Raw genomic sequence first — 27,724 nt, forward strand, 5'->3', positions numbered from 1 at the left:
CCAGGACGTACGGCTGGGATCTCGCGTCTTAACTTGCATGCCTAAATTTGCCATGCCTTTCCATGGTAGCATATTGTAAATTATGGCGCTTTAAACTTTTAAAAGCTTCCATGTTAAATTAGCAGGCAGCTATTGTGTTTACGCTTCTAGTTCACATTGTTATTCCCGACCGATGCGCCGAGATATGAATAGTTCCAGGGGATAGGGACATAATCGGGACTATTTCCTTCCCGGATTGCGTTTTCAGATGCTGGTGCCGCTATCAGTGCTTTGGCGTGGCGTCACCACACGGGGTCCTGGGGAACAGGCTTGCAGCTCCGGTGGATCTTCCAGCGGCTTTCCAAAGAATCAAATTCGGAGGTCTTCACGGCAGCATACGCTAGCTATTGTCAGAGCGTATGAGCCAACAGGCCTGCTGCAGCTTGCACCCAAGCCGCAATCGACTACAGGCACTGGCGGTGATGGAAATTCCAGCTCTGGTAATGACAAATTGGAATCCGGCTCGACTGGCGGTGATCAGTTGTTGAGTCGCGACATGGTGGGACGACAAAGCGAACGGAAGGTCCTTAAGATCAACATCGATCTAATGCTGGTTAGTCCCATACATCGAATTGCTAGTTTTAACGTTGTTGATCATCAACAGCTCTGTACGATTGCAGTGGCGGAGCCGCACAGCTCGGATACGTGCGCGCCTCACGTTGGATGCCGCTGAGCGGAAAGCGTTGTATAAAGCCGTAGAAGATGGCTTAAGGTGAGATGCGTTTTGGGTTTACCCGCGGTCGTACAGGATGCCCTGCTCCCGAGCCTTGGGAAACACACCTACAAACTTTCCACGGTTACCTACCCTGCTGTAGGAGGTGTCTTGCTCTTGATCCATCAGATCCTCGGGCATACGTGGTGCTCGGCAAGGCTCTTGTGCAGCAGAAACGTTTTGAGGAGGCTCGTGGGCTTTACCAGGACGGGTGCGCTAACACAGGTGCGCGGGCTGAACTGAACCATGGCACACGGCGTACATATGTATGTGCCACATAGCTCGCCTTGCCCGGCGCTGCCGTGGGCAGCTACTGTGCGAGTAGGAAGGACGGCTGAAATGCTCATTACCGTAATGTCCCTAGAGAATGGACTGCGTTAGGCCCGGCCATGCAGTCATGCAGAGGTGGCAGGCAAGATGTGCAAGGGCGTGAGACCGCCGTCTGGTGCTTATTTGCCGTAGCGTAACTGGAAATTCCTGCCAGTTGCCGTCCTCCAAGTTCTGCAACAGAGGGGGGAGGCGCAAACTGCGTAAAGCAGCAAAGGACGTGTTCGCTTATAGATGGGCTTTATACACACTCCACACGCCACACGCCACGTCGTCTTACCTACGGATTATGTGCTTACAGCAAACGATGAAGCACTCAGAGGAAAGGCGTATTCTTCGTGGCGCATACGTGATACGCGCCAGACCAGTCCCATGCTCAAATGCTCGGAGATAGTTGACATCCTGTGCACCTGGCGTTGACCCGCATCAAGACCATATCATACGCTGGGAATCGATGAAAGAGGAGGCATGAACGATACATGGAAAGGAACAACAGATATGTGCGTGTTTGGATGCCCACGTCGGGTCTAGTGTGACCAGCCTGATGGTGAAGGATGTCTGTTGCCGTCCAGGCCATGCGTTGCTGTTTTGTTGCACGGTTGGGATACTTGTTATGAGCCCCTACAAGCGAAGCCCCTAAGGTCTGGATGTTCAAAAAACCCATACCCGCTAGTCCCTGCTCACATCGCCCATTGGTCGTTTTATATCCCTATTGGCTTTTGCCGGCAAGACTTTCCTCTACAAGAAGCAGAGTTTTGTAGTCCGTTGGCGAATTTGCCATGGGGCGTCCGTGCAGCTTGTTAAGAAGTATGACTTTGCTATCCGGGGCGACTGCAGGTAACACAAACCCATACATCTGGTCGGCCTGGGGCTGGCTTGAAGCCCTGACGGGCAACCCGGACAGGGCTCGCAAGCTCTACGATGCCGCCGTGGTTGTAGACAGCACACACGCCTGCGCGTGGCATAAATGGGGCATGCTCGAAAAGAGCCAGGGCAACTACACGCGGGCCAGGGACCTATGGATGCAGGTGCGGGGAAGCCTGTAGTATTTCTACAGGCATTGAATTGAGGGCAATGATTGTGCAGGGGGATCTCAATGGACCAGCTTTTCGATGTTCTTGGTGCTATGTGTCCCAGTCCCTGCACGTCCGCGCTCTCCGTGGGCTCATCTGTTGGCTTAGGCTATGAGGCCTCTTGACATGTACTGAGTCCTGTATTGAGAGATCCTTAAGCGTCGCTGCTACATCACGCACAGGGCATTCAACGATGTCGGCGAAAGCCTCAGTCACAAAACGCCTACCTTTACAACGCGCTGGGCTGTATGGCGGCGCAGCTGGGCCGCGTGGGTGAAGCGCGCGCGTGGTTTGAGGAGGGTACCCGGACAGCCGAAGGAGCGGCAAGCGTGGCACTGTGGCAGGTACGGGGCCTAGGTTATAGTTACGAATGTAGTACTGCTCGCGTGAGAGTGTCGTGGTGTCAACATGTTCGCCCACGGAGGCGAGGTATAGTGGATTCGGTGTGTGGCATTCTTTCCCGGGTGACACTCTTGGGCTTTCCGGCCTGTGATATGGACTCAGGTGCCGGCGAATGTCTAACACGGTTTTTGGTCTCTCCCCGTAGGCCTGGGCAGTTTTGGAGGCGAAGCAAGGCGATCCTACAGCGGTGCGGTACCTTTTTCGGAAAGCGTTGGGAGCGAACCCTCGATCACGGTAAGGCGCGCCCAGCCATTGTTCATGTCTAACGTGTTCGTCGGTATCAGTGCTCTCCACAATGTTACGGTCTTAGACATCTTTCCGGAGGGCTGTGTTAGCTATACTGTAAAATCACGGAGCATTCTATTGCTTTTACCGGTCCACAAGTTTAGGAGGGTACGCTCCAGCAAATGCACAGCACCTCACTGCAGGATTTTGTAAAGCCGGCGTCCGTGTGTACAACTGCATTGCGTGTAATACTCAGTTGTGATAATGAATCACAGTCCCGCACATCCTCTCCTGTTCCATGTCCGTGAAGCTATGTCCACCTTGCGTGGGCGCTCTGGGAGAAGAAGCAGGGGAACCCGCAACAGTGCTTGGCCCTGCTGCAGCGGGGAACACAGCTCAACCCCACGGACCCTGCACTTTACCAGGTGGGGAATGACTCTACCGAGTCGCGCCGGGATTCCGACGAATGGCAGTTGAAGGACACGATGAATGCCAGTTTCCGACCGCATGCACGAATTCAATGCTATTATGTCACGGCTTCAAATCCTGGCATCCAACTTCCACAAATGGTTTCCCGCAGCTGGAGGATTCATGCGCGCTGCATCCATCTCGCATCGCACCTTTCTTAAGTCATTATGCGATTGATTTGGGCGCTTTCACGCGCACACAGTGTTTCTCTGTACTCCGCGCAGCTGCTGTCCAGGATCCTGTCGAGGGCTAAGGGCCTCGCGCAGCTGTTATGTTAGTCGAATTTAGGCATATCATGGTGTGACGCCCCGTCATGCTAGCGTATACCAACTGCATTGCGGCCCTGGGCATCTGAATATGACTCGATTATCGCCTGAGGCGTTTCCGGTGGTGTTTGCATGTCCAATCGTAGGCGTGGGCATTGGTAGAAAAGCAAGCAGGAAGGATTGATCGGGCGCAGCAGCTATTTGAACAAGGACTGAAGGTATGGTGACAAGGAGCTGCAGAGTGGAAGGGTTTGGGGTTTGAAGGTGCATTTATTCGGATCTTTTCCACGCTAGTGTGGCCACACCGACGGCCGGTAGACATGCCGGGGCATGATTTTACCCGGATATACTGTCCTACAGAGTGTCGGGTGGAAACGCGTTGCAATCGGCGAGTGTTTCGTGTTGGGAGTGCGGCGTTTGTGTGTACCAGAGGGACGCAGTACCTTGCATACTCTCTTGTCCCTGTGCTTGCCATTGGGCTCACTGCCTCCATTCACGTATGGAGTGCAAATAGCGGGGAATGAGAGGTGAACCCTAGTGGCGGATCGCCCAGTGGCTCGGTTTGCTATGGCATGCAGCGTTTGCACGGCCACTTAAGCCTGACGTATGGACACATATGCCTTTGACACTTTTCCAGGCCGATCCAAACTACCTGTACCTCTGGCAAGCGTACGGCGTTATGGAAGCGGAGCAGGTGTGGCATGCAGTGCTTTGCTCCCCAGTGCGCTCACGATGGTAAAGATTTAGGGTAGGACGCCGCGCATTTTTGGGAACCTTCACTATGGAAGAGACAAGACGGTTACTTTGCCTGACGTAATTGAGAAATGCAGGTTGTAGGCACTGATTGACGAGACACCACACGGCCACGCTGCGCTTGGCGAGCCACATGGTCATATTTCCCGCACACGAGAGCTCGTGATTATGCTCATGCAGCGCTGGATTTATTAGTTTTGCTTGAGCTGTTGCTGCACTTCTGGCACCCTTTCATGTTGGTTTTAAAGTTAACCAGGCGCTTATTCCGCCTTGTGGTAAACCGTGGACTCATGTAGGGCAATCTTGACCGGGCCCGTCAGCTCTTCCAGGAGGGTGTGTGGGCGGACCCACGCAGCAGCGGCACCGTTTACGTGTTCCATGCCTGGGGTTCGCTGGAGTGGCGCGCGGGCAACATCCAAACAGCTCGGGAGCTTTTCAAGGCTGCCATACGGGTAAGTACGTGAACTACTTCTCATTGTTCTCCGCCAGTGTGCGAACACGTGCCGTTCCGTCAACTGTGTGGCTTCCAATTCAGCATCTTGATGGAGTCACCGCACGCCTCCCCGCCACCCCTTGCACGCGCATATAATTCCCTCACTTTCCTATGCTTCGGCACAACTGTTAAAATTGGAAGAGTACAGAGAAGGTGAGCATGGCCTCTGCGCAAGGATGACACGCACAAATCGAGAAGTGGTTCCCAATTTCCAACCTGGAGGATGAAGACAGCCGCCCCCGGCACCGTGACATTTACTTTTATGAACGGTCCATGGGCCCATGGGCTTTGACGGACCCGCCCCCACACCTGTGCGGACACCTATGCAGGTCGACCCGAAGAATGAGACGACCTGGGCTTCGTGGATTGCCATGGAGAGCGAGCAGGGTTTTGTGGAGCGGGCTGATGAGCTGCGCATTCGACGGGCCGAGCAGCAGTGGGAGTTTGTGGTGCCTGCGGGCTTCACCACGCGACCTCCGCCCGGGTTGTTGGACACCCTATCGCAATTTTTCTCTTTGCGGGGTTTTGGTGGACAACAAGACGCGACTGACACATCCGCCTCGCCTCCGTCTGTCCGTGGCGCTGGAAATGCAGCTGCGCCGGAATCACTTGCTACGCTATTGTCTTCTGGGGCATTCCGGCCGGAGGATGGCGAGCAGCTTGGTGTGGAGGAGATAGAGAAGATGCTAGAGGTGCGTGGCTTTCCATTCTGCCGAGTTAAATGCTCGGTGCGAAAACCGCATAGCGCACAAGGAGCCTGCAAAACGCGTCGCCTTCATGGGCCGCCTCAGCATCTGCATGAAAGATTGCAGCACCAGCAGCAGGAGCTGAGACTTGCGCAGATAATTAAGCTTGGTCGGTTATTCGAAGTGCAGGGCGAAGTGCAGGGAAAGCTAAAGGGTGGGCCTGCTGCAGAAGCTAAGTCTGACAGGACGGCCCTTTACGCTCCCGCAGACTGGCGACTTGTCATCGCTACCGGACTTCCTCTCCCCGGATGACGACCTGGAGGCTTCCCTCCAGGCTCCAGGGGCGCTTCGCAACGCTCAGGCGGCACCCGCAGCTGTATCAGCAAGAGGCCCCAGCAAGGCTCCCGCTGGCCAGGCTGACGAGGCAAAGGGAAAGGCATTGGAGATGAGGGCTCCAGCCTCGCAGGCGGAGCTGCAGGGCGAAGGGGTCAGTACCACGTCATCCTTAAACCTTGGCCTCGCACCCCGCCCAGTGGCTGTAAGGCGGAGGCGGCGGGGTGAGGGGTCGGGGTAGTACAGCGCACCAGGCCAACAGCTTCCATCCCTATCAACCGGTGCACTACATGCAAGCCAATGTGTGTGTAAAGGTTACGGGGAGGCAACCATGTGCCGTGCCGCAGCACACAGCGCGTCCGACTTGTGGCCAAGATGCTGGGACGTGGGGTCCTGTAAGCGGATCCGAGCCATGACCGAGGAACCTTAAGTTGTTATCGAACCTTTCTGGAAATAGGTAGGGAGCATGGCAAGGCAGCGCGGGGAACCCAAGGTGTATATTTTCCGCCAGCGATTAAAAACCCTATCTTATGTGACTAGTGGCGGTCCGTCCCTTCCCGCATGGCGGTGCGAGCATTTCCGAGCTGTGCCGATTATGTATGTGACGTGACAGATGGTGTTGTAGACTGTTTAGTGGCATCTAAGCGCAGGTGGTGGAAGGGGCATGTCGCATGCGAGTTTGCAGGTTGCCGGCGACGTAACTGCTGGAAGACCTCGCGGATAAGTGCGGATAAGCTCAGCGTGTAACAGCGCCTGGGCCAGCCAGGCAGGATCAGGATCCCGGGAAATTGCACGGCATAGCTCAGGACGTCCAACTCTACTATGCACGCACGCACGCGTCGCAAACATTTAGGTGTAATTCATTCCAGACGTTTTTTGGAAGGCCCACGAAGGCCCACGAATCCGCTGTAGTACGACTGCGCTACAGTTAGCCAGAATCCTACAGCACATTAGGAGTACATTGCGTGCGCTGGAATGGTGATGTTGCTTGCTAAGGCCACTTGACAGTTGATACTCGGACATCCAGGTCACACCTAGGTGGCCAGAGTAATGATGGCCAGGGAATTACCCTGTCAACCCCCAATTACACCATTGACTGCAACAATTAGCGGGAAATATACTTGACTGTAGTGGTGAAGTTCTGCTCGCCCGCATGGTCCTCCGTAGTACGGCAGCTAGATGGGACAGCAGTTGAGCTACAACGACACAACGCCTTTTCACATTTCGACATTGACATAAACAGGGGAGCATTGAGCTGGCTTGACCCCACCTGCATGATCAATACTGGATATGGTGCATGCGACCGCTTTAACGTAGGCCCACGGAGAATCTTTGACGTAGGCCCACGGAGCACCATGTTGCCTAACGCCCCATGATGAAAGGATGAAAGCTCGGTCTGTCCTCTGCTGAATGCTTTCCGTTTTTTGGACCGTTGCTTGCACCTGACCCTGTTACGAACCCTTGCCCGCGGGACTGCCCCTATTCAGATCCTGTCCTCTTCCAGTCGTTTCGTAATCCATTCAATGCAAACATGCCCGTTAAGACTTCAGTGTAGGGAATTAATTGATTACTAGTTCATCGCGTTTGGTCGTTGCCGCATTGAGTTGGTTAGCGCCCTTATCATTACCTGACCAATATTTTTTTGATATCATTTCAATAATCAGTTGCCATAATTTGACAAATGGCAGAGTTTTGATTTTACAAAAAGACTGTAGCGCATGGTGCAACGTGTCCGCCAGCGCCGTACGAATACCCTTCTGTAGTGTTCAACGCTAGCGTGGGTTTCCCTAGCCAATTTAGCAAACTTGTGCCAATTGTCATATATTGCATTGTTTAACTATTTGGAGGGTTGCTCTACCTTCACAGCTGTTCCACCCGCATTTCCAAAGAGCCTGCTTTCTGTAAATTGTGATATCACCTCGCAGACATGGACGTAGGAGAGGTCGTGTACAGGCCTTTGAAGGATTTTGCTAAGAACAGCGCGCGCCTTGTGAAGCGCTGCACCAAGCCAGATCGTAAAGGTTAGGCCTGCGGCTCTGACTACTGAGGCTGTGATCCTGAGCTGCTTTACTAATCAGGAATTGTTTTGCAGAGTTCATGAAAGTTTGCTCACGGACTGCTGTTGGTTTCATCGTAATGGGGTTCATCGGCTTCTTCGTGAAGTTGCTCTTCATCGTGAGTAAATAGTAGAAGCATGCAGTCTTGTATTTCATTCAAGAGATTCCTGTGAACTGACGCATGTTTAACCACCTCGTTTTATCCCACAGCCTATTAATCAAGTGATCATGTCGTGAGATCTCCCGGGCAGTACGTGGGAATCCAAGGAAGTGTGCGCAACGCGCATGGACTGACAATGTACCAAGTAACAAATCTACCGCTGCGGATGCGGTTTGTGGTCTGTGCGGACTTCGCAACCGCGCCGCGGGGCACCTGCTCTCGAGGGTTTGCAAATGGAGCATCATGGTCCTGCAAGGCACTGACGGATGCATCATCGGACTTCGTAGAGACATAGTCAAAGGGTATAGCTATTGGGAGTTCAACTAAGGTGCCGGCGGAGTTGGGGTGACGAAGGATAAGGGATGTGTTTTCCCCTTATCGCCACTTTTTTGAAAGCCATCAGTGCTTTGATGCCATGGATGCGCTGGCGCGTGCAATGGATATGTGTGTACTATATCCTGAAGATGGCAATGTGTGTTCATCTGCTTAACACTATTTGTTCGGCCCCGGGCTGTCGTAGCACAGCTCATGCCTGTAAATATAAAGTGCAGAACACGTCTGTCTTTTTGTGTAACTTTTGGGTGGCGTTCAGGACGTGTATGCTTCAGCGTTCATTTGGTCTCTCCGTCACCAGGACCTAATGGACGGTTTCCATGTGGCTTGCACAGCAGCTTGCAGGTTGCCAGCAGCAATCATGCTAGGCCCTTACTGGAGTTACGCGGTGCTAATCCGTTTGTCAGGAGCTCCCCCTGGGCCTATGCTGTTTCTTAAAGATTTTTGGACGCTTATACGCCAATGGGGTCAGGGTTCCAATAGGACTCAATATGCTACCAAACGCTGGGCATCTGAGAACGAGTGGGCTAGCTTTCCAGCCAAACTTGCTTAAGATGCATGATACGCCACTTTTTAGTGGTTTCGATCCTATCCACGTTCCTTTCTTTAGCGTGGTTGCCGTTGATGCCAAGCTTTGCCGAGTGTTAGGGCACGCCAGGTAGGGCCAGCCCCTCGCCTTGTAACTCCGTTGACGCCTTTACTGCCCTACCCATTCATCCGCCTTGCTTAACCCTTAAACTATCCATAAACGCCCGAGTTAAACGGCTATCCAGAAATGTCCAATGTTCTGGCCTGACAACCAAGCACCTTAGCTCACCTCAGGCTGGTTTGGCTCAAGTTCCCTAGTAAGCGTTGGTGTCAGCTTCAACAATTATGGGCTTGCTTCATCGTTTGGAAAGATTTCACCTGAGTCCCTTTTCGACGAATTCGCTTCCCTCAACAAGGCATGTGCCGTATATATCTCGCTCCCAGCCTTAGCAACAGCCATCATAACAAGTAGATACATAGCTGTAAAATGTCTTCACAGCTGCAAACGCATGCAACTGGCAAAGTATTCGGTTCTCTTGTCAAATCTAAACACAAGAGCTTTCCATTAACTTCAATACACTTCATCGCAGATTTAACACGGTTTTTGTTTTAATCCATTGACGAGTTTGAGGTCGTTCTTGGACCACTCGATGATCACCCTAGTTGATTTTGGAAAAAAGCCGTACGGCTCAGCTATGGTACGGCCGCTTAGAACTTCCTGCATGCCATAGGTTTCGGTCCATAGGACATTACCTCGCTTTGAACAACCCATAAAGCAAACTGCGGCCAACTATTGTCCAATACGACCTTGTAATTATAATATAGTGAATATATCACAGGATATCCTAGGAAGGCTGAAACATCTACGAAAATGTCTCAGGCGATGCCCGCTGCATCCGGAGGCTTTGTTTCACGAGCGGAACGGTCGGCGATGCGTAATTTGGTGGGCACGCAGCCGGTAAGGGCGGTTCCTATGGCCAAAGCCCCTTAGGTGAACATTCTTGTGCATCTTAAACTAGTGTGGAATGGTCGGTGGAATCCCACAGGCAATAGGACCCGGTGCGTATGAAGTTGTGCGTAACCCGGAAACAAACCCGGCACCAGTTCCATTCCACACATCGTCGGAACGGTAAGCTCCGCATCTCAATATTTGTTCTTGGCCTCTCTGTGGGTATCCGGAGCTTTGGGATCCACATGCATATGTTTTGGAGTGGTGGTCGTACCCAAAGCACACACAGCAGCGCACGGCCACTCACCACACGTGGAGGGGGGGCTCATCCTTGCCCTTGCCAATTGCCCCCAAACCTGACGTGCATGTAGCTCCAGCGTGGGCAATAATGTCATCCTTGTTTCACCTTTCCGACCGTCCTCCTGCCTCCCAACATGTCGCAGGGTAATGGCATTGAATCCCACCACTTCGGCAGTTACGCCCGGGCCAGGAGCGTACGGGGTCAATGGCGGCGGTCCCGTAGCCACTGGGATTACTGGCCCCGCCTCACCTTTTGTGAGCGGTGTGCCCAGGTTGCCCACGGACCCAGACAGCCGCGCTCGGATACCCATTCCAGGGTAAGCATGCAGCTGCAGCAAGTAACATGCAGCTGCAGCAAGTAAATCCCCACGGTTCTCTACATGCACGCTGTGAACGGTGGCAGCACTGGCACTAAGTCCACGAGCCCGCAGCATTGCAACTTCTGCCTGGCTCTGGGATTAAGCCCGGCCTCCTCAGGACCCTTGGCGGCTTCTTGCAACTGCGCCTGCCAAAACTGGCCGGGGCTCAGACCACTTGGGCGCTTGTTTCCCCCTTGGCATTCACCTTTATTCCCCTTGTATCATGCGCAGGCCGGGTACGTACGACGTCGGGAACCAGTGGGTCAAGGGAGGGCATCGCTACCGGTCGCAGGGAAGGGACGCCGCAGCCCGTGTGTCGCAAATGCTGCACCGGCGCCCCACGGCCCCCTCGGTGCCGGGCCGGGGAGAGAGCTACGGCTATGAGGAGGAGCCGGATGGCACCCTGACCCTGCAGGTGGGCTGATTGGGTTTGATGCCCACAGCCACCGTCATTTGTGTGACGGATGGTCAATCTGTGGTTGAGATACACATGTGCGTTGGATCGGGGTTATCAAGCATATACCAGTAATGTGAACTTTATGACGGACGGGCTCTTGAGCATATCAGGGGACATGCCATGGATTTCTGTGTCATCGCGGCCTCACCGCGCTCTCGTAATGCCGACCGTGTACGACCGCCAAAAGTTGGCCAACCCAACCAAAGTCAACCATGCTCCATCCGCTTTGGTGCTGATGTCGGCTGCGATTTCTGTTTCCCTGCTGCGTGCTTGTATGCATGCATGCATGTGCGATTCTCCCCCCTGTCGGGCGGGTGCTCCGGCAAATCCGGTATCTCGGCTGTGGCGGCGGCTGTTGCTCTGGCTATTACCTGGGATGGTCGTACTGTGCAGTCATCTCCGGAGAAGCCGTACTCGGGCGTGGGCCAAGACAAGGTTGGGCCAGGGGCTTACGAGCTGGGAGGCACTGGCCCCTTCCCGCGGCCCTCGGGAACCTCCTGGAGCAACAGCAAAAGCGGCCGCCTGTACCAGGTGCGTTCGGGGGTAGTCCCGCAGGGCCGCGTGGCCTTTGGCCTCGTGGCCATTATATGTTTGGGATGGTGGCGTAGGGCAGACGGCCGGCAAGCCATAATGGCCGAAAGGTCGAGGAGCCCGGGCAAAAGCAGTGGAAAAGGGTCCTAGGGAAGCAGAATCACCCGGGAGCATGGATGGGCAAATACAATATTTACCCGTCTGCTGTATCCCTGGCCCAGGGCCTTGGCCCAGGCCCAGGGCCTTAGCAGCGCCTCCCCACGTCACGCTCCTATCCAACTCATGGCGCTGCCGATTGTTGGTAGTCCATTAATAATGGTTATGATGGACACCGAGAAACAAAACTGGCCCACCTGGTACGTTATATTTGGCTTCCACGCTCGTCTCTACGCAGACAGTCATAGCTGACCAGTGTCCTTGTTTCCCGTGTGCGTATTGCTTTTGAATACCAGAACGTTTTGCGTTACATTATGACTTGTACCTAACTTGTGGCTCTTAGGCTCTTGGGCTCTGGCTCGGATGGGCTCGTTCCACTTCTCTGGGTAACACAACCGAGGCGTAACACACACATACACACGGCTGGACTTGGGCAGCAGCGAATGTGCTTTCCCTGTAGAGCATATGCAACTAGCATTTCGCCTGATCCGTTCCACCTGCAACTTGGACCTACCCTTACCCGTCACCCGCCGCCACCACAGTACGGCCCAGCCACTCCCGGCGTGGGTACATACAACCTAGCGGATGGGGGTTCCCGGCGCCACGGTGCCGGGCTGCTGGTTTCCATCGGGGGCGTCGAGGTGGTGTTCGGAGGGACCACGGGCACCAGCAGCTTTGTGAGCAAGGCCCCGCGGCCGCTGCAAAAGGTGGGTTGTTGTCAAGGCAGCCACAAGCGCCACGTGCTAAATTATGAGCGATGTAGCGAAAACAATCGTTTTTGGAAAAAGGCTGGTTTTTTGTTTATTAGGTTAACGGGGTATCGTGCTGCTTGATGGCCATCGTCGAGAGGTTCAGCTATCTGATGGCCTCGGAAACGTCCTACGTACCACATGCTGGGTTGCATGCGGCTTCATACCAGGTCCTCGCAGGATGAGCCCTGCACAGTTTCCTGTCCAGCTGCAGGGCCGGGGGGTTCCCGGTGCTTTTCTCGCCCATTTCCTCCTCCTCCTCCTCCTCAGCTTCCCCTGTCCTGGAAGCCCGTGTGTGCACGTTTGCATCCCCACGCGAGTGTGAGTTACCACATTTACCTGATCTCTGTGCCTGTGTATCTGCATTCTTAGCGGCTCTTACGTACGGCTCTGCCCCTTCTCCTGCCGCCCGTTTGCAGCTTCCTGATCCCTCACCCGGCCCCGGAGATTACAACAACCTCACCGATCCTGTAGCTGCCTCCACCGGCAGCCCATCTGGCAGCGCCCTGCGCTCCGTGTCTCCCGGATTCGGAATCACGGGGCCTCGGGGCATCTGGGAGATGGACCCCACCAAGGCGAAGTCCGCACCCACATACTGGAGGTAGGCAACAGTGCTGACGGTGGGCAGGAGCGGGCGAGGGTTGTGGCGTGCCCGGGTCCTGCAAATGTCCTTGAGGGGGGTTCCTGGTGGCTCGCATTTCTTTTCGAGTGCGTAGGAGCCATGTGGGTTTTGAAGTCCGGGGTTGACCTTGCGCTGCCAATGTGGGGAAAACTCATGTAGCACATGGAGGCAGCTAGGTCCATGGGCTGCTAGCAACGGAGTGCGCGAAGCGGCGCTGCCACTGCCAGATAACCGTGTTGGCCTCTCCGCCTGTGTACGAAAGACATTGGATGTCGGTCGTCCAACCTCGGGGTACCTGCATGTATTGTAATCCTGAATCCGGCGCAACCCATGCGTGTTGCAACTACGTCGCATCGCCGGCAAGGTGCGCATATTCGGTTGCCGTGGGTTTGGTGGCAACGTGTGCTCTGCGCCACTGATCAAGAACCTCTCCATCTACTGTCCTAATAGTTGGCGGCTTCCCCCTGGAAACGTCGTTCCGTGCAGGAATCCTGGGCCCGGGGCCTACGAGGATCCACGGGTCCGAAAGCCCGGCACCTCAAGAAGACCAATGGCGGTAGATGGCGGTGCAGGAAGCGTGGACGCCACAACGCCCTTCCTGTCCACATCGCTGCGATTTGGACCAACAGATAATGCGGTCCCGGGACCTGGTGGGTCTATGCCTCGGCGTGTCCGAGTTGGGGAGAAGTTCGCTTGTGTACCGGGAGGGTTTTCACCGGTGTTACCTGGGCATTCAAGATGGTGGGCTTCCTTGGGACAAAGATGGCCGTCCGCCGTCAAACTGTTAATTCATGATGACTTCTTTTTTCTTATTAAGCAGTGAAAGAGGCGCGTTTACTCTTATATAAGAGATGCAGAAGATGTTTGCTCAGTTCCCCTCTTCCCCTGCTTTACCAACCAGGCGACTACCACCCAGACGCCGTGACGACTCTGGAGTTCGATATATTCAAGAAGGCTTCAATCTCGCGCCCTGCGGGCGCTTTCGGAGCCTCCACGGGGCGATTCGCATACAACAAGGGTGCTTCATCGCCAGCGCGGTTAGTGGTGCCAGGAGTACTGGCAAGCGGGGAAGTGGCAGAAGGGGTCACGCCAGGGCCAGGCAACTACGACCCGCGGGTCACTTCATCAGCAAAGACAGGTGGGAAGTGCTACGTGGACGGTCGCTGAGGGCCTAGGTGAAACAGGAAGCAACAAGATTCGGTCGGCCGTCCATCTTAGCATTGCATGGCGTTGCACATGTCACCTTCCTTCGGGCCTTTGTTGGGCATCTACTTCCTCCCAGCGGGACTTCAGTGGTCTCCGAATAGTCCATGTCGCACTTGGCTTCATGTGCACGGCCGATCAGGCGCTAGTTGATTTGCGGTGCCTAATGCAGTAATGGGTCCTTGTGAGCTGACACCCAACTGCAATGCTGCTTCCCTGGGTTTTCCTAGATAGCTCTGTACGTGTCCGGAAATCCAACCTCATCGCATACCATGGGTTTTCATGTACGCAGCTCGCTCCGGGACATCAAACTTCGCCTCCCGCACCGGCCGCTTCCGACCCGTCACTGCGCCACCAGCGGTACCCGACCTCTCAGACTTTGACGGGACTACCCCCCTCAAGTAAGTTTCGCGTCAAGTGGCCGCGCCTCGCGCTTCCCATGGTTACGTTACGAGAAACAGGCAGCGCGCGAGCGCTAAGTGCAGGTTGAGATAGCACCATACAGTCTCCTTGCGCTTGGACGTAGCGCGGAGTGCGCTATCGGCACAGCAAAACAAGAGGCTGTGGCTCTGTCACAGTAGCTAAGCCGGGGAATTGGGCTTGACATTACGGCTTGCATTATACTCTTGTCTCAGTAAACACCGAGCGATACATGTTGTCGCATGTCACGTTCAGCTATCGAGGACTCCAAAGGTGTAACAAGATTGGCGCCGTCTACCGACTTTGGAGAGACCTCCGTCCCGCTGATGTTGACTGTTATGGCCGCTCCCATGCTAACCGTCCGGCTCTTCGCTACTAAACCCGCCAAACCACCGCTGCAGGGGTGATCCAACGCGGCTAGGACCCGGCTGCTATAACCCGGAACGGCCCCTGGGGAGATCGCGATATGGCAACACGCCCATCAAGGCAGCACCCTTCGGCACGGAATCGAATCGCGCGAGTGAGTTGAATATAATCTGCGGCTGATCCCGGAGGGTTTGTGATGGAGTTCTGCATGGCGTGGCGTATATGTATCGTCAACGTGCCCTTGCATGCATGCCTGGATTCGCTCGCTGCGCGCGACTTTATGGGGATGGTGTTCTCCATTCCTTGCGTTCACACGTCCCCGCTTCGCCCTTGCATGTCTCCGGCCCACTACAGATATGGAACTTGCTTCCAAGACCACACCGGGTCCAGGGCGCTACATACCCGGCGACCCGCAAGCTTTCAAGCCTACCACCATACCGCCACCCAAGACGGGCTTCAGCGCGCAGGCGGACCGCTTCAAATCCTCAACAACATTTACGCCTGGCCCGGGGACCTACCAGGCGGGAGCCGATTCCGCGTTTGTACGTAAATCCTATAACGTGACGTACGCCGGCACGGTCCATGTATAGAACGGGTGCCAAACACCGGCGGCCATCCGAAAGCATCTCCGCTATTACTGATGGCGAGTTTCGGGATGCATCGGGGTCATTAGGTGCACTGACTGTGTACATATGGAGTTGCCAACAAGTGGGTATGTGAACTGCTGCGAAGCGCATTCTTAATTTCTTACACTGAAGGTATGTGATGGACAACATACGTCAAGCGTGGGTCCAAGACCTGCAGCTCTGCAATTAATGACGGAGTTTTTTTTCATCTCGTCGAGCAACGTACGATCAGATGATGGGGGGCCCAAGGGATGGAAGCTTTTCCGTTCAGCAAGACTTGCAGGGAGCACGATCTGAGTGAGATGTGAAAGTTTGTCCTTTGTATTGATACACTTAAAGAACACGGAAGGACATCCATAAGATGTGGATATGGCAGGATTTGAGTGCTTGACGCCAAAACTACCGTGCCGAGGCTGTCGCAGCCAGTTTTGGCTTAGTGGGCGGGTTGGAAATCAGGTGGAACTGAATTTGGACTACTGACCTGCCAATTCAAGGCTCCCTTTCAGCAAAGCTGAAAAAGCTTTGAAAGTGGAACCCTGTCCTTAAATCTGGCAAATGTGGATTCCAGCCAGGTTGAAGGACACACCTGACAGGTGTCTTATATGCACCGACTAGACCTGGCTGGACGCATGAGAGGACAGACAGGCAGCTTCTTGCAAAGACACCTCGACTGTGCGTTCCAGTATGTCCGTGTACTTGGTAAGACGCAAAACCCTTGCGGCTGCGTCTCCGAATTATCCAGGACAATTAACCTGGTGTAAACCTACTAGATTACACCACAATTGGTGATGCGATGCGCGCAAAGTCTCGCCCTAATTGGTATCCCACCGATGGAGCGTGCCGCTCCCAACGTGCAGAACGAATGACGTGGCTCGAGTGCTCCATGGCGGAGGAAGCGGTAATGCAGCGGGACTATGACAGTTCGACGTCCTTGCACAAACCAGAAATGCTACAATGGTGCTTACCATCCTCAAGCAACTGAGCCCCGCACAGCACACGTTTCAGTCCTGCCCTAATCATCGAGTGAGCGGAGTAAATCATCAAGTAGCTCACGTAACGCGGCCATTGTCCGCTTTTCCACAATCCAGGAAAGGCGCATTGCCAGATAGCCGCAATCCTGCCGCCACTAACGCTCTAGGTGACAGCAGGAGGCAAGCACCTCGGCCCAAGGCACGGAAATCGCTAACACTGAACAGAAGATCCCCACCATTTTCGTACAAGCAAGCCGTCTGGAATATCTGGCATGCGATCAGCATTGTACATGGAACATTTAAAGGTTAGACATGATCTCGCTGGTCACGTAAGGCGAAACGCACACGCAGTTCCCTTCCAACGAACGATAGCGCAGCGTGGAAAGCTGCTAAAAGCGTCTAATTATCAGTTGCCTGCATCAGTTACAAAAATGGCAACCCGGTTGGGATGTTACTATCCTGAAGTGAAGTGTGGCGTTGACAAGCTCTCAAACCTGCTCAGTCACCAGCCTAATGGCCACCTGAAGCCGAACCCTGCGTAGGTCATAACAGCGCCGCCAACATGGTCTCTGGGAACCATTTAGGCTCCGACCACTAAACCAGCCTCACGATACATGGTGGCATATTTCTTCAAAAGGCCACCCAACTTGTCCGCAGACCCGCTGCATGAAAATGTCATGCCAACCCATTGCGCCATCACCTCCTGTAGTGCACACACGTTCCAAACGGAAAAAAACACCGTTAAGCGCAAAAGCTGCCCTCAGCTTTATAATAATACCTAAAGGCAAAACCCTGGTGAAAAACAATCAAACGAAAGATTGTGCAGCATCCGCAACCCAGACACGACAAACAAGACAACACTGGTACAGTTCGCCGCGCAGAAATGTCCGTACATTGCCAAAATGAAAGTCCTACATTACCGCCAGTGACACCCCAAAGCCGATCTTATCTAACAAGAACCCGCTTACCTTTTCACATTTGCCATCTGGCAGCGGCTGTACCGGTGATCCAGCACGGCATCCACAACTTGCACTGCAGTCCGAAGGGAAGTTCTCCGGGTTCAGGTAGCCCACAGAGAGAACATCGGTCCCGAGCGACGATATGCATTCCTGCAAACGGTGAGGGCCAGCAACCTTTGTGAGCATTTCACAACACCCAGCGAAGTCCCGCAAATAGTCGCATTCCAGGACCTGCTGCACCACGTGATCTTTACCTGCATGACATTTCTGAACGTGTGGTGATCCAGAGGTTTATCGCTGACATCGTGCTGCCCATGTGTACTCCAATACAGCCAGTTGTACATGCACCTGAAGGAGCTGGGAATGCTCCTCACAAACGCAATGTCGAGACGATGATGGTCGTCCGGCAGTGAGCCGTCGGGCGGTGCCACTAGCTGGCATGCGCTTGAAGGTGTGGAGGACACCACTATGGGTGCTGTCGTGTAGCCGTACAAGTACTTCAGCGGATTCTTGAAAAAGTAGTGATGCAGATCGAAATACAGAAGATCGTAACCTGCACTTGGGTGCAACATCCAAAACGTGAACAAATACCTCTTTATCCGGCCTCGCCTTCCCCCCCCGAAGATGCGACAATGGCTTACCAAGGGAAACCAAGTCCACCATAGCCTTGATCCTGCTAAGGCCGACGGAGTACGCGAGCACTTTTACACGGCTCAACTCCAAATGATCTTGGAGCCCCTCATTGAACGAATGGTCGAGCTCAAAACATTTCTGTGCGTGTCGCAAACAGATACCGTGACCAATCACAGATGTAACTCTCCGCGTCATCCTGAATGCTTAAATCCTCAACGGATACGCAACCGCCATTTTGCATAGAGAGGGGTCGCATAGGTCGCACCGCACCGCTACTAGTGCCGTACAAGGCAAGAATTGCACGAGGGGAAATGGGAATCCACACGCCAAAGAGATGTCTCAAGCAATACCCATGTCCCAGGGAGGATGCATGCTTATCCCATTTGCAAACCCCTCGTCCTAACACTGTGTGTGCCGACGAGGCAGGTTGCATACGGTTGTGGGCCACTTACATGGCGATACGTTTGAGTTAGACCTTCGCACCCTTGCTGAGCAAACATATTCGTTGTAGATACCAAAGTATGCTCAGCCAACGTTGTTGAAGGGTTACCATTGGTGTCAATTTGATCTTGAGAAGCGAAGGTTGCAAGGTTCTCCAATACAAATGGAAGCACATGTTGAATGCTTGCTGGTGACGCTAATGTAAGCAAGAGAACAGGTCGCATTTCGGTTGATGTGTTGTAATAAAGCAACGACCAATCTGCAAGCTCGCGCAAGCGACGCGGAGGATTTTCAAGCCCCCTCTCATTCCAATAACGACCAGCTTGTCGGGACAAATCAACCTGGCCTGCCGCCAGCGCTGCAAATAGGAGTATGAAAAGCATATTGCCCAACGATAAGCTCATGGGAACTGAGTGTGGTCCGCGGCGTGTAATTGTAAGGAACGAAAACCAATAACCTCTTTTCGTCAGGCACGAAAATGTAAAGGTTTCCATGGCACATGCTCGTCCCGTACATTCGCTCCTCGCGTAGGAAAGTTCGTACGCGACTTCAGGCAGGCTAGCAAATTTTCATATTGTATAATGAAGACGGTAAGTTTCACATAGGACATGGACTGTCCATATCATGTTGAACACTGCCCCTCCCATTAGCGCTGGGCACCTAGGCGACATAGAGCCAGACAGATAGCACGGTGGGGGGACCATGTTCAAACCCCTGATGGCGATCTGTTTTGTCACGCTGAATGTGCCATCGTTGTGATGTATTGTAGTTTTGCTTGCCACCCTATGCTCACGTCCCTATGCTCACCTCCCTATGCTCACCTATGTGCTTGGTGGCTAGCTAGGGAGTTCATTAACTACACAGGTATCCCGCAACACCCAGAAATGTTGCCCCGAGCTTGTAAGCTTGATGTTTGTTCTTATTGCATTGTACTCTCGGAGGCAGCTGGGTTGTACAAGGTTCGCATACGCCCCCTCTATGCCTCCGGTACAGTTTGCCTCACGCACATACCCATACACACCGACATGCTCGTGAATACGTCAGGAGACATATTATTTGTCATTAATACTGATGCTTTAGGCGCGTTCAGACGTGGAGTGCGCGCAGAGACTCCGGCACGTTCGGGCCGCAAGCGGCATGCAGGCTGCGTCTGGGTGGGCTCGATTCCCTAGCAAGTTCCTCAGCCACATATTTTATGCTGTAAAATATGTTGGAAAAGGACCGCAGATACCACTGTTGGCTCGCTTCACGGTCCAGCTTGCAGTTGGGAGGCAGAAAGCGCTGGAGGGGGGGAGTGACAAGACACTGCTGACAGGGCGTTATGAAGCCACGGTGCTGGCCACCAAGGGGCGCCCATCAAGGGGTACGACAGGCCGTCCGGCAGCGACCAGAGTGCGTATCGATCGTTGCTCGGGGCCACCTGGTCGGCCTCTCTCCTTGCAGATTATTGGGTGTGACGCCGGCCGATATTGGGGCCTGCTTTGGGTCTTGCTATTTGAGATTTGCAGTTCGTTCGATGGCATTCAGGTCAAGAGCTATTCGCACCCATCGGGTGGGCGGCATCTGCTCCCTGGTCCTGACCTGGGCCCTAAGGGCAGTCCTGGTGCTCCCGGGTCGTTGGAGCTGCCATACCCCGCTCCCGTTCGAGGGTATGCCGCCAGTCGTGATTACTCCCTCCTCGTGGCCACGGATTCTATCAAGGGCCTTCAGCTTTAGAACTCTTACGCTGTGGCTCGCCGGTCTGGGATGGGGTCAAAAGCGCTTCACTATGGCCGACTTGGACCTGATGCGATGCGCGGGCAGTTCACTGCGCCGTTTTCTCCCCCCGAGAACTGTCCTACCTTTTTAGAGGCCACTATCTTTACAATGCTAGTGGTGCCGGCTTTGGGCTGGCTTGGGCCCCATGGAGGTGCAGCGGTGCTGGTCAGCCGAGCTTGGCATCCCGTAGATCGCTTGGCTGGAGCTGTCTGCAGAACTGAGCGTGCTGGAGACGCGGGTGCCGCACCTGGAGGGTTTGCGGGTCGCAATAGATGTTAGCAGACATTACCGATAGCATGCACTCGTGAGTGCAGTAGCAGACTGGCAGCATTTTGACGGGGGTTCTGCCGCAGAGCGCGACTTCATGCCCAGGCGAAGTTACCTTCGCACATCTCGCTTTACAGCTAGTGGGATGACTGTGGAGCTGGGGTTTAGAGTGGCCGGAGTGCAAGGCCGAATGCACGCAGAACGCATGCCGGCTGGTGCTGGTTTCTTTTGGCATCTTGCAGCGGAGCCAGCTGGCGGAGATGAAGGTGGCCGGTTTTGGCGGCAAGGGAGGGGTCCAGATTAGCACAGCAAGGAGCAAAACAGAACAGCAGTTCGCAGAGGTCACCGGGAGCAAGGCGCCCATCGGCAAGTTGGCGAGGCGGTGCCGAGGGCACTGTTGTGGATGGAGATGCCGCGCTTCGTCAAGGGGCCGGCGGGGAGGGGGCCCAGCCGTAGCAGCTGGGTGGCTTCACCCACCGGCTGCCGGCGTTGTTGAAGGGCTGCGGCGGTCGGTTCTGAGACCCGTGCCACCACACACAGCTCACGCCTGAGGTCATTTAACATTTTGCGTGCGGGGACTTCGAGTAGCTGTTGTGGAATACGGCACGAACCGTCATGTTGTACAGTACAGTACATACATCTACTCGCTTAAGCGCATTTTCAGCATCTCGATAGGCCTTTTCGGCGGCCAGCTACTGTGGGGATGGATTGGCTGTTCATTTGAGCTTTTGCACGTGCATTAACCTGTAAAGATAAATCCGCCTTCGTACATCTGCTGCGTAAATGCAGCGTGGGCGCGGGATGATCATGATCATCATACGATGACCATGATCTCACAACTTCAGAAAGACCCGCCTAATGCTCCATAAACCCACAAAACAGGGTTTACTTCTGGCGGGCTCTTACCTCGTAAACCCATTAACTCATACTGCCTCGGGCAGCGAGTGCTCCTTTGCCCTTGCCTGTGTTGGATTGCTGTACAGTCTGTTGACCTCAGTGCTCGGCCCAAAACGGAATCTCTGCGAAACGGAAACCCTGCGAAACCTGTTTCCGTGTTTTCGGCAGAGAGGTCCAGGAACACCGGAAAGGCCGAAATTAGTTACCGGCCTTTTCGGCAAGCGCCGTACACGGAACATGTTTTCAAAGCGTACGTCATGGTATTTAGGCCTGCGAAACCATGCGATAGTTTGACCTCATACTTATAATGTCAAAAATAATTTTACTTCTTAGCAAGTTATAAGTTACAAGTGCCGCACGAGTGCGGGGGATTCCGTCAAAGCCGGGAGCCATATTGAAAGTCGATTATACCGTACAACCGACGGCGGTTTGGGTCCGACCATCTGAACCCCTCCTCATCCAGTCACCCGACATCCGTAGAGACAGATCAGCCATCACCACCATCTGAACATGCGAAACTTACTCCGCCAACTAGGCCTCATCTCCACAACTTAGCAGCGTTTATTAAGCCTACCCGAACAAAGCTGGAGATTTGACCAGGTATCGATCCCCGGTCCCTTTATACATGCAAAGGTGCAACCAGACCAGACCAGACCAGACCAGCGGTGACCCAGGCACCTCAGAGTTGAGTTTTAGCTCTAACGAGTCGAAAACAAGGGTGGCAGGCCCCAGGACCACACCATTTTGGTTCAATTCAGACTACAATACCAAGTAAAAAACATTGAGCATCTGCTGGAAGTACTTACTACCTGCAAGTCCTGAAGCAAGGGCGTCTCACAGACGTGCGCGCCAACATCGAACCTGTCAGGCAACGGGGTTGGCTGCGGCCTGAGAGTGAGTGCTACGGAGGACATAGCTTACCCCATGACTTGGTTTTTTTCTTTGAGCCAAGGGGCTTCATGTAAGATGATCAGGGCAACCTCTGCCAATACCCCCGGGATCACTTGTCTCAGAACAGTCCAATCAGCAAACCCTCAGATGCCGTGACACTTCCCTATACCTCTGTAGCCCTCTCCCATGAATACAAGTTGCAACCCTTGCAAACAGAAGACATATAGGTCACAAAGGATACATTTCTAGGCCGATGTGACCTTTGGGTAGGTGACAGTCGGATGATGACGAGACCTGAGAGCTGTCTGAGGGTATCGCCTCGGCGCGTAAGGCCCATTTACGAGGTAGACATAACAAATTGCAGCATTTCGAGGTTTCCGACAGTTACCGGAGGTTTCGCGAGGTTTTGCAGGAAGGTTAAAAATCGGAAACTGTTTCGCAGCCGCAGTACAGGTTTCGGCCCGAGCACTGCAGTACCAGCTGGTTGACCTGTACGTTGGTCAGAGTCGCTACAGTAACTTTGAGTGTACCCAGATCACGGTTATGTTAGCACACTTCAGATCACACTGATGTAGCCACACGTATTACTTGTAATTTTCATGTAAGGGCTCCTTTGCTTCGTGACCGCCTGGACTTTACTAATCTGCTTACCGATTGCTTACCCTAAAAACGGAAATGCAATTATTTTCCCTTGCAATTCAGTGTGTGTTAGTTTTCTTCTTGTTCAGCTGTGTTGCCTTGGCCCAGCCTGAGGACTGCCTCGAACCACACCGGGCACTCCTTTTGGACTATAAGGCTTTTCATAATGCGAATAAACACCATCCGGATGCTCAGTACCTTGTGCAAACCTGCTGGGGACATGGTTGCCAGGGCACAGGTGCGGTCACAGTTTTCCACACAAGTCGCGCGCGCACAGCCGGTTGTTTGGAAGGGTAGTTGCAACCAGTTAATTACTATTTTAACCTATTTCACAAGTCGCAATATCCGAGCGTTTACTCGCGCTTTGTGCCCACGTAGGTGATCGAATCCGGGGTACCATGTTCCTTCTTCGTTTGGCCATCGCGCACAAGAAGATCTTATTGGTCGACTGGACACATCCTGCCCCCCTAACAAACTTCCTGCTTCCCAACGACATTGACTGGACCTTATCGGGCTTTGAACCGGGTTACTTCGTCGGACACAATACTCTGAGTGGGTGGAAAAACGGGCACTTAGTGCATGAACTTGTTAACTGTGATGGTGGTTAGTTGGTTCAATAGGTGTTCCAGGGGCCCTTGGGTGTAATGGGGATATCGACCCAGCAGCTACGTTGCCGTAGTGCACCGCGCCCTGTATCGTACCCTGTATGTGTACCGCGCCCTTAAGCTTGCGCGCAGTGTTCTTGGCATTTCATCCCCAGCCGCGAGGGATTGAATGCGATTGGCGTCTGCTACCCAGGGGTTTCGGCTGGTAATAAGTGTCCTTTTCAACCCAGCAGGTGAAGCAGATTTCGGGGCTGCTGTTTACGAGGGGAGGCCCGACGCTGTTGAAAAATTCCACGCCACCAAGGCAGGTAGCATAATCCTATGCGGTGGAGGCACGGCTCATTACTGTATCTTCATGTACACCTTTGGGGATCTCTGCACTTTACAGTTAGCACTGCGTGACTTTCGTAGTTTTCACTTTGGAGGAGCAGCTGCAGGACGCGTGTGTACTACGCTATCAGTGTGCGCATGGGGCCCCTATCGGTGTGGCACGCTCAGGGTTGGTTAGGTGTGAGGTTAGACAGAAAAAGGGTCATGGCGGAAAGGATAGACGAAGGGGACGAGCCCAAGCTGCCACCCGGAGCCATTCCACAGGAACCGTTCAAAGTGTGCAAGCCTCTGAAGAAAAAGCAGGCTTTCACGCGTGATTTGGTCAGCGCTTGATGGGTTGCGTGACGCACCTCCATTTCCCTCTGGTCCGCAGATGCATGTCGTCACAACGAACCAGCACTTCTACATCAACACAATGGTAAAGTAGAGCGAGATCGTGCGGGTTTTCATAGGGGGCACTGTATACATCCGTCGCTTCTTGTGACTTCAGTTTACGATGAAAAGCGAAAGCGTCACAGCCTGGTCAGACGTGGCCTTGCGAACTGAGTTATGTTGTCCTTCGGAGCCGCATGTGTCCCCAATACATCGGTGGTTCCTTCCAACGTGGCATTAAGCAAGTGCCATTGTCTTTGCTTGTATTGTACGTAGCTGACATTCGGCTCACTCAACCACGCCCCTCACCGTACCCCGCTGATCGGCCCCGTGGCTAAGCAGGCTGGTGTAACGCCTGTGGACTACATTCAGAAGTTGGATATTGGTTCTTGTTACTACAATTTTCTATTCAAGCTGAATTCTACCATTGTGGAACGCGGAGAGCTGAGCTTGCGGCAGTTGTATGGTCCGTCTCCCGTTGATTACCTTGCATGGCATTGGTGAGTGAGGGGGCCGTGCCTACGGCGCCGCCGTTCATGGATCCCATACTGGTGTACCATTTAAACACACAATTCCGGTTCCCGCTGGCCATTAACTGTTGATATCTCGTTGCCTTCGCAAAGATCGCGGGCGGGGCCCTGGGGGCCTGTGTTGGGAGGCTAGGTAGAGGACTGGGGGGACGTTTCTGTTCCTGTGTCTACAGGTGCCTTCACCACAACCACCAATTCAGATGTACAATGCTCATCCTTAGTCATCAGTCGCATCTTTGTCCAGCCTGTGATGGGGCCCGTGTCTCGCGTTTTATTGCTTGCATGCATTGCCGGGTCAGAAATTGTAGCAAGTTTGGGGTCCTGATCGCACCACATGTCCCACCTCCCCTTGCGCCAGGCGGCATTTCGACGCGGACTGGCCCGACGAGAAGCCGGTGATGATATCGCATTTGCGGGCTACAATGGACTGTGCACAGAAGCTGGCTAGCGAAGTGGGGGTGGACCTCGAGCAGCGGCGCTTGCTGCTGGTTACGGATTTCAACAGTGAGTTGCCATGACATTCCATCCAGCCCGGTTGATATAGGGATTTAGGACGACGAAACTGCCTAACTTGAGGCGGGATTTTGCGGTCGCGGGCCCCGGCATGCCCACTTTGACCGTTCAGTAGTACTGGGTGTTGGAGGGATAAATCTTTAAAACTTGGGGCCACATATGCAACGCACGCCTCAATTTGTCTTTGCGGCGATCCCACTTCTTAGCGACGTGGGGCATCTCTTCGAAGATACCCCCTTTCTAGCACGTAGCACGAAGGCGGGCTCATAAAACGCACGCTATATCAGGATATGATCCTTTTTCCTTTGCGGAAAGCTAGTTTGCCTCTGCGGAAACTAGCTTTTCCGCAGAGGCAAAGGAACCATATCCTGATATAGCATGCGTTTACTGGCTTGGAACGGAACGTTTATCGGTATATCTGGCGGATATCCATGCAAACCCCACCCCATGCCAAGCGACGGCATGGAATGTGTTTATAACACCACGTTCCACGCCCTGGTTTGCCCCACATCGCCCCATTCTTTCACTCTGCTGCGCAGTCTTCCGGGAATTCGTGCTGGAGGGTCATCTAAAGAAGGTTGTGACCCTGAACATTACAGCACACCATATCGACCATCAGGAGAGTTCTTCGGAAATTTTCAACGGCATCTTCGTCGATTTGTACATCATGTCCCACGCGCGCTGCATGCTGACCAGCCGATCTGGCTTCAGCAAGCTGGCTCTCTGGATGGCTAGCGACAAGCTGCGCAAGTGCCATCGAGACATGGTGAGATGCCAGGAGGAAATTGTCTGGCGCTGAACGGACGAGTATGTTCGCCCGAGGAGCCTATGGAACGCCAGGGGCCCGTGCGCGTGTCCTCTGCAGCAGGGCCCCTGTAGCAAGCCAACCAGGAGGGCTTTGATGGCAGGTGAGGCCGGCTCACGAGGTCATCATGTACAGGAATCAAGAGACTCGGCGGGACATGCATGGGAGGGCGGAGGTGTACGGGTATGCGGGGGCAGGGCGGAAAGTGCGTGACGCACGTTATCACGTCACTGCCCGATCTCATAGCAAGAGGACACCAGCAACAGCGAGCCAGTTAGGGATTCAGCAGCAGGCGCGAGCAGCAAGCCATGCGAGCTGGCAGCGGCGACACCAAAGCTGCTTACAGCAAAAGGAACAGCAGCAGAGCCCTGGAGCGCACATCACACATCGGTCGCAGGCGGCTGACACTTGTCCCCATCCGTGACATACCTTTTCCAAGCAAGTACGTGATTTGGCGTGACATGGAGGTGTATGCGCAAGGGCTGCTGTGTACGTGAGCGTGAACAAGCGAGTGATGAATATCTGGTAGGATGACGGGCCGCATATGCCTGGCGAGGTGAGGGGGCCATGTGCCTGCTGGGATACGGTCATGGACTGGAATGGGTTTTTTCAGCGCAAGTTGCTGCGAAGATAGCTAGGCGCAGCCAGTAGGTATCCCATCGTGCAAGCAAGGCGCGGACGTGGCATCAGCTTCTGCAAGCAAAGCATGCTGTAAGGGTTTCACTGCTTAATGTAGGGACCGATAGCTGGTCACATTGGTTTTGCAAGCATAATAAAGAGATCTTTTATTGTTTGCTCGTACCGGTTTGCAAGTGTGCATGCGTATAGGCATAGCGGAAGCGTGACTGCTGTATTAGTTAGGTGATCCTTCTGTACGCGTATAGCAAAGAATAGCGCCGCAGTTGCTGCGCACATTGCAAAGACAGAGAGCGCCTTATGATAAACCGTCCCTTGACTGGCAAAGGTAATTGGTCTTGGATGTCTGCCTGCTCACAATGAATGGCAGATACTGGTAATCAACTATTAGGCTTCGTGTCCGGAGCGCGCAGGTGGTGGATGATGGGTAGGGCCTGCCTAAGCTCCCTTGAAGGAGCTGCAATGGTGCGCTGCCCCGCAAGCTTTAAATGGGTGCGAAGTGCAAGGGGGCTGTGGTAAAAATGTGCTGTACGCTGTCCCACATGATCTTTGATGGCACAGTTATTTGGCTTTCAAGGGCTGTGGTGCCAGCTGGGACAAACTCTTTTCGTCCAACACTGCATCAGCTCGCTGAAAAAGCATAATTGCAAGTGTTTGCGGAGTTGCGACACACTCGCAGCCTGTCCGACTGTTGACGTCATAGACATGACCTCTTGATTTTTTGTTCTGGGACATTTTGACGTACATACCTCCTTGCATCAATTCGCTGTTTGAGGATGCCTTTCGTTTTGGGCAGAAGCGGACTGTCGGTGCGTAGTGTACTCTTGCTAATAGACGCATTGATCGACGTAAACGGAACCGAGTCGTACGACCATCAAGACGCA

General features: G+C 53.8%; 4 protein-coding genes across 4 annotated transcripts; all 4 read left to right on the forward strand.

Moving 5' to 3' along the window:
* Nucleotides 1-247: 247 nt before the first annotated feature.
* On the forward strand, nt 248-6,018 carry VOLCADRAFT_83495 (uncharacterized protein; the record flags this gene model as incomplete). The annotated part of the gene is made up of 12 exons (XM_002956049.1): nt 248-592; nt 660-751; nt 855-976; nt 1,916-2,106; nt 2,334-2,495; nt 2,699-2,787; nt 3,089-3,203; nt 3,659-3,730; nt 4,150-4,206; nt 4,562-4,717; nt 5,088-5,450; nt 5,713-6,018. 12 exons carry the CDS (start codon nt 248-250, stop codon nt 6,016-6,018), a joined length of 2,070 nt encoding a protein of 689 aa, XP_002956095.1.
* Nucleotides 6,019-7,567: 1,549 nt separating this feature from the next.
* On the forward strand, nt 7,568-8,545 carry VOLCADRAFT_97089 (uncharacterized protein). Its single transcript, XM_002956050.1, has 3 exons — nt 7,568-7,798; nt 7,870-7,952; nt 8,045-8,545. The coding sequence occupies exons 1-3, from the start codon at nt 7,705-7,707 to the stop codon at nt 8,069-8,071; spliced, it is 204 nt and encodes a 67-aa protein (XP_002956096.1). The 5' UTR covers nt 7,568-7,704; the 3' UTR covers nt 8,072-8,545.
* Nucleotides 8,546-9,726: 1,181 nt separating this feature from the next.
* On the forward strand, nt 9,727-17,246 carry VOLCADRAFT_107081 (uncharacterized protein; the record flags this gene model as incomplete). Its single annotated transcript, XM_002956051.1, has 13 exons — nt 9,727-9,813; nt 9,902-9,984; nt 10,248-10,421; nt 10,695-10,878; nt 11,314-11,451; nt 12,150-12,314; nt 12,627-12,677; nt 12,776-12,957; nt 13,465-13,628; nt 13,880-14,116; nt 14,540-14,582; nt 15,003-15,121; nt 15,322-17,246. 13 exons carry the CDS (start codon nt 9,727-9,729, stop codon nt 15,555-15,557), a joined length of 1,863 nt encoding a protein of 620 aa, XP_002956097.1. The 3' UTR covers nt 15,558-17,246.
* Nucleotides 17,247-19,178: 1,932 nt separating this feature from the next.
* Nucleotides 19,179-26,609, forward strand: VOLCADRAFT_107083 (uncharacterized protein; the record flags this gene model as incomplete). The annotated part of the gene is made up of 11 exons (XM_002956052.1): nt 19,179-19,187; nt 20,041-20,124; nt 20,865-21,004; nt 23,139-23,287; nt 23,428-23,601; nt 23,888-23,958; nt 24,358-24,402; nt 24,699-24,856; nt 25,245-25,390; nt 25,939-26,165; nt 26,451-26,609. The coding sequence occupies 11 exons, from the start codon at nt 19,179-19,181 to the stop codon at nt 26,607-26,609; spliced, it is 1,362 nt and encodes a 453-aa protein (XP_002956098.1).
* Nucleotides 26,610-27,724: the final 1,115 nt, after the last annotated feature.

This window comes from Volvox carteri (genome assembly GCF_000143455.1).
Source record: "Volvox carteri f. nagariensis unplaced genomic scaffold VOLCAscaffold_57, whole genome shotgun sequence".
Classification (NCBI taxonomy): domain Eukaryota; kingdom Viridiplantae; phylum Chlorophyta; class Chlorophyceae; order Chlamydomonadales; family Volvocaceae; genus Volvox; species Volvox carteri.

Excerpts from the sequence above, each read along its gene's own strand:
- VOLCADRAFT_97089 (XM_002956050.1), top strand. The coding sequence starts at position 7,705 with ATGGACGTAGGAGAGGTCGTGTACAGGCCTTTGAAGGATTTTGCTAAG. Across the intron at positions 7,799-7,869 it reads CACCAAGCCAGATCGTAAAG|AGTTCATGAAAGTTTGCTCA; the intron begins GTTAGGCCTGCG and ends ATTGTTTTGCAG. Across the intron at positions 7,953-8,044 it reads TCGTGAAGTTGCTCTTCATC|CCTATTAATCAAGTGATCAT; the intron begins GTGAGTAAATAG and ends TTTATCCCACAG.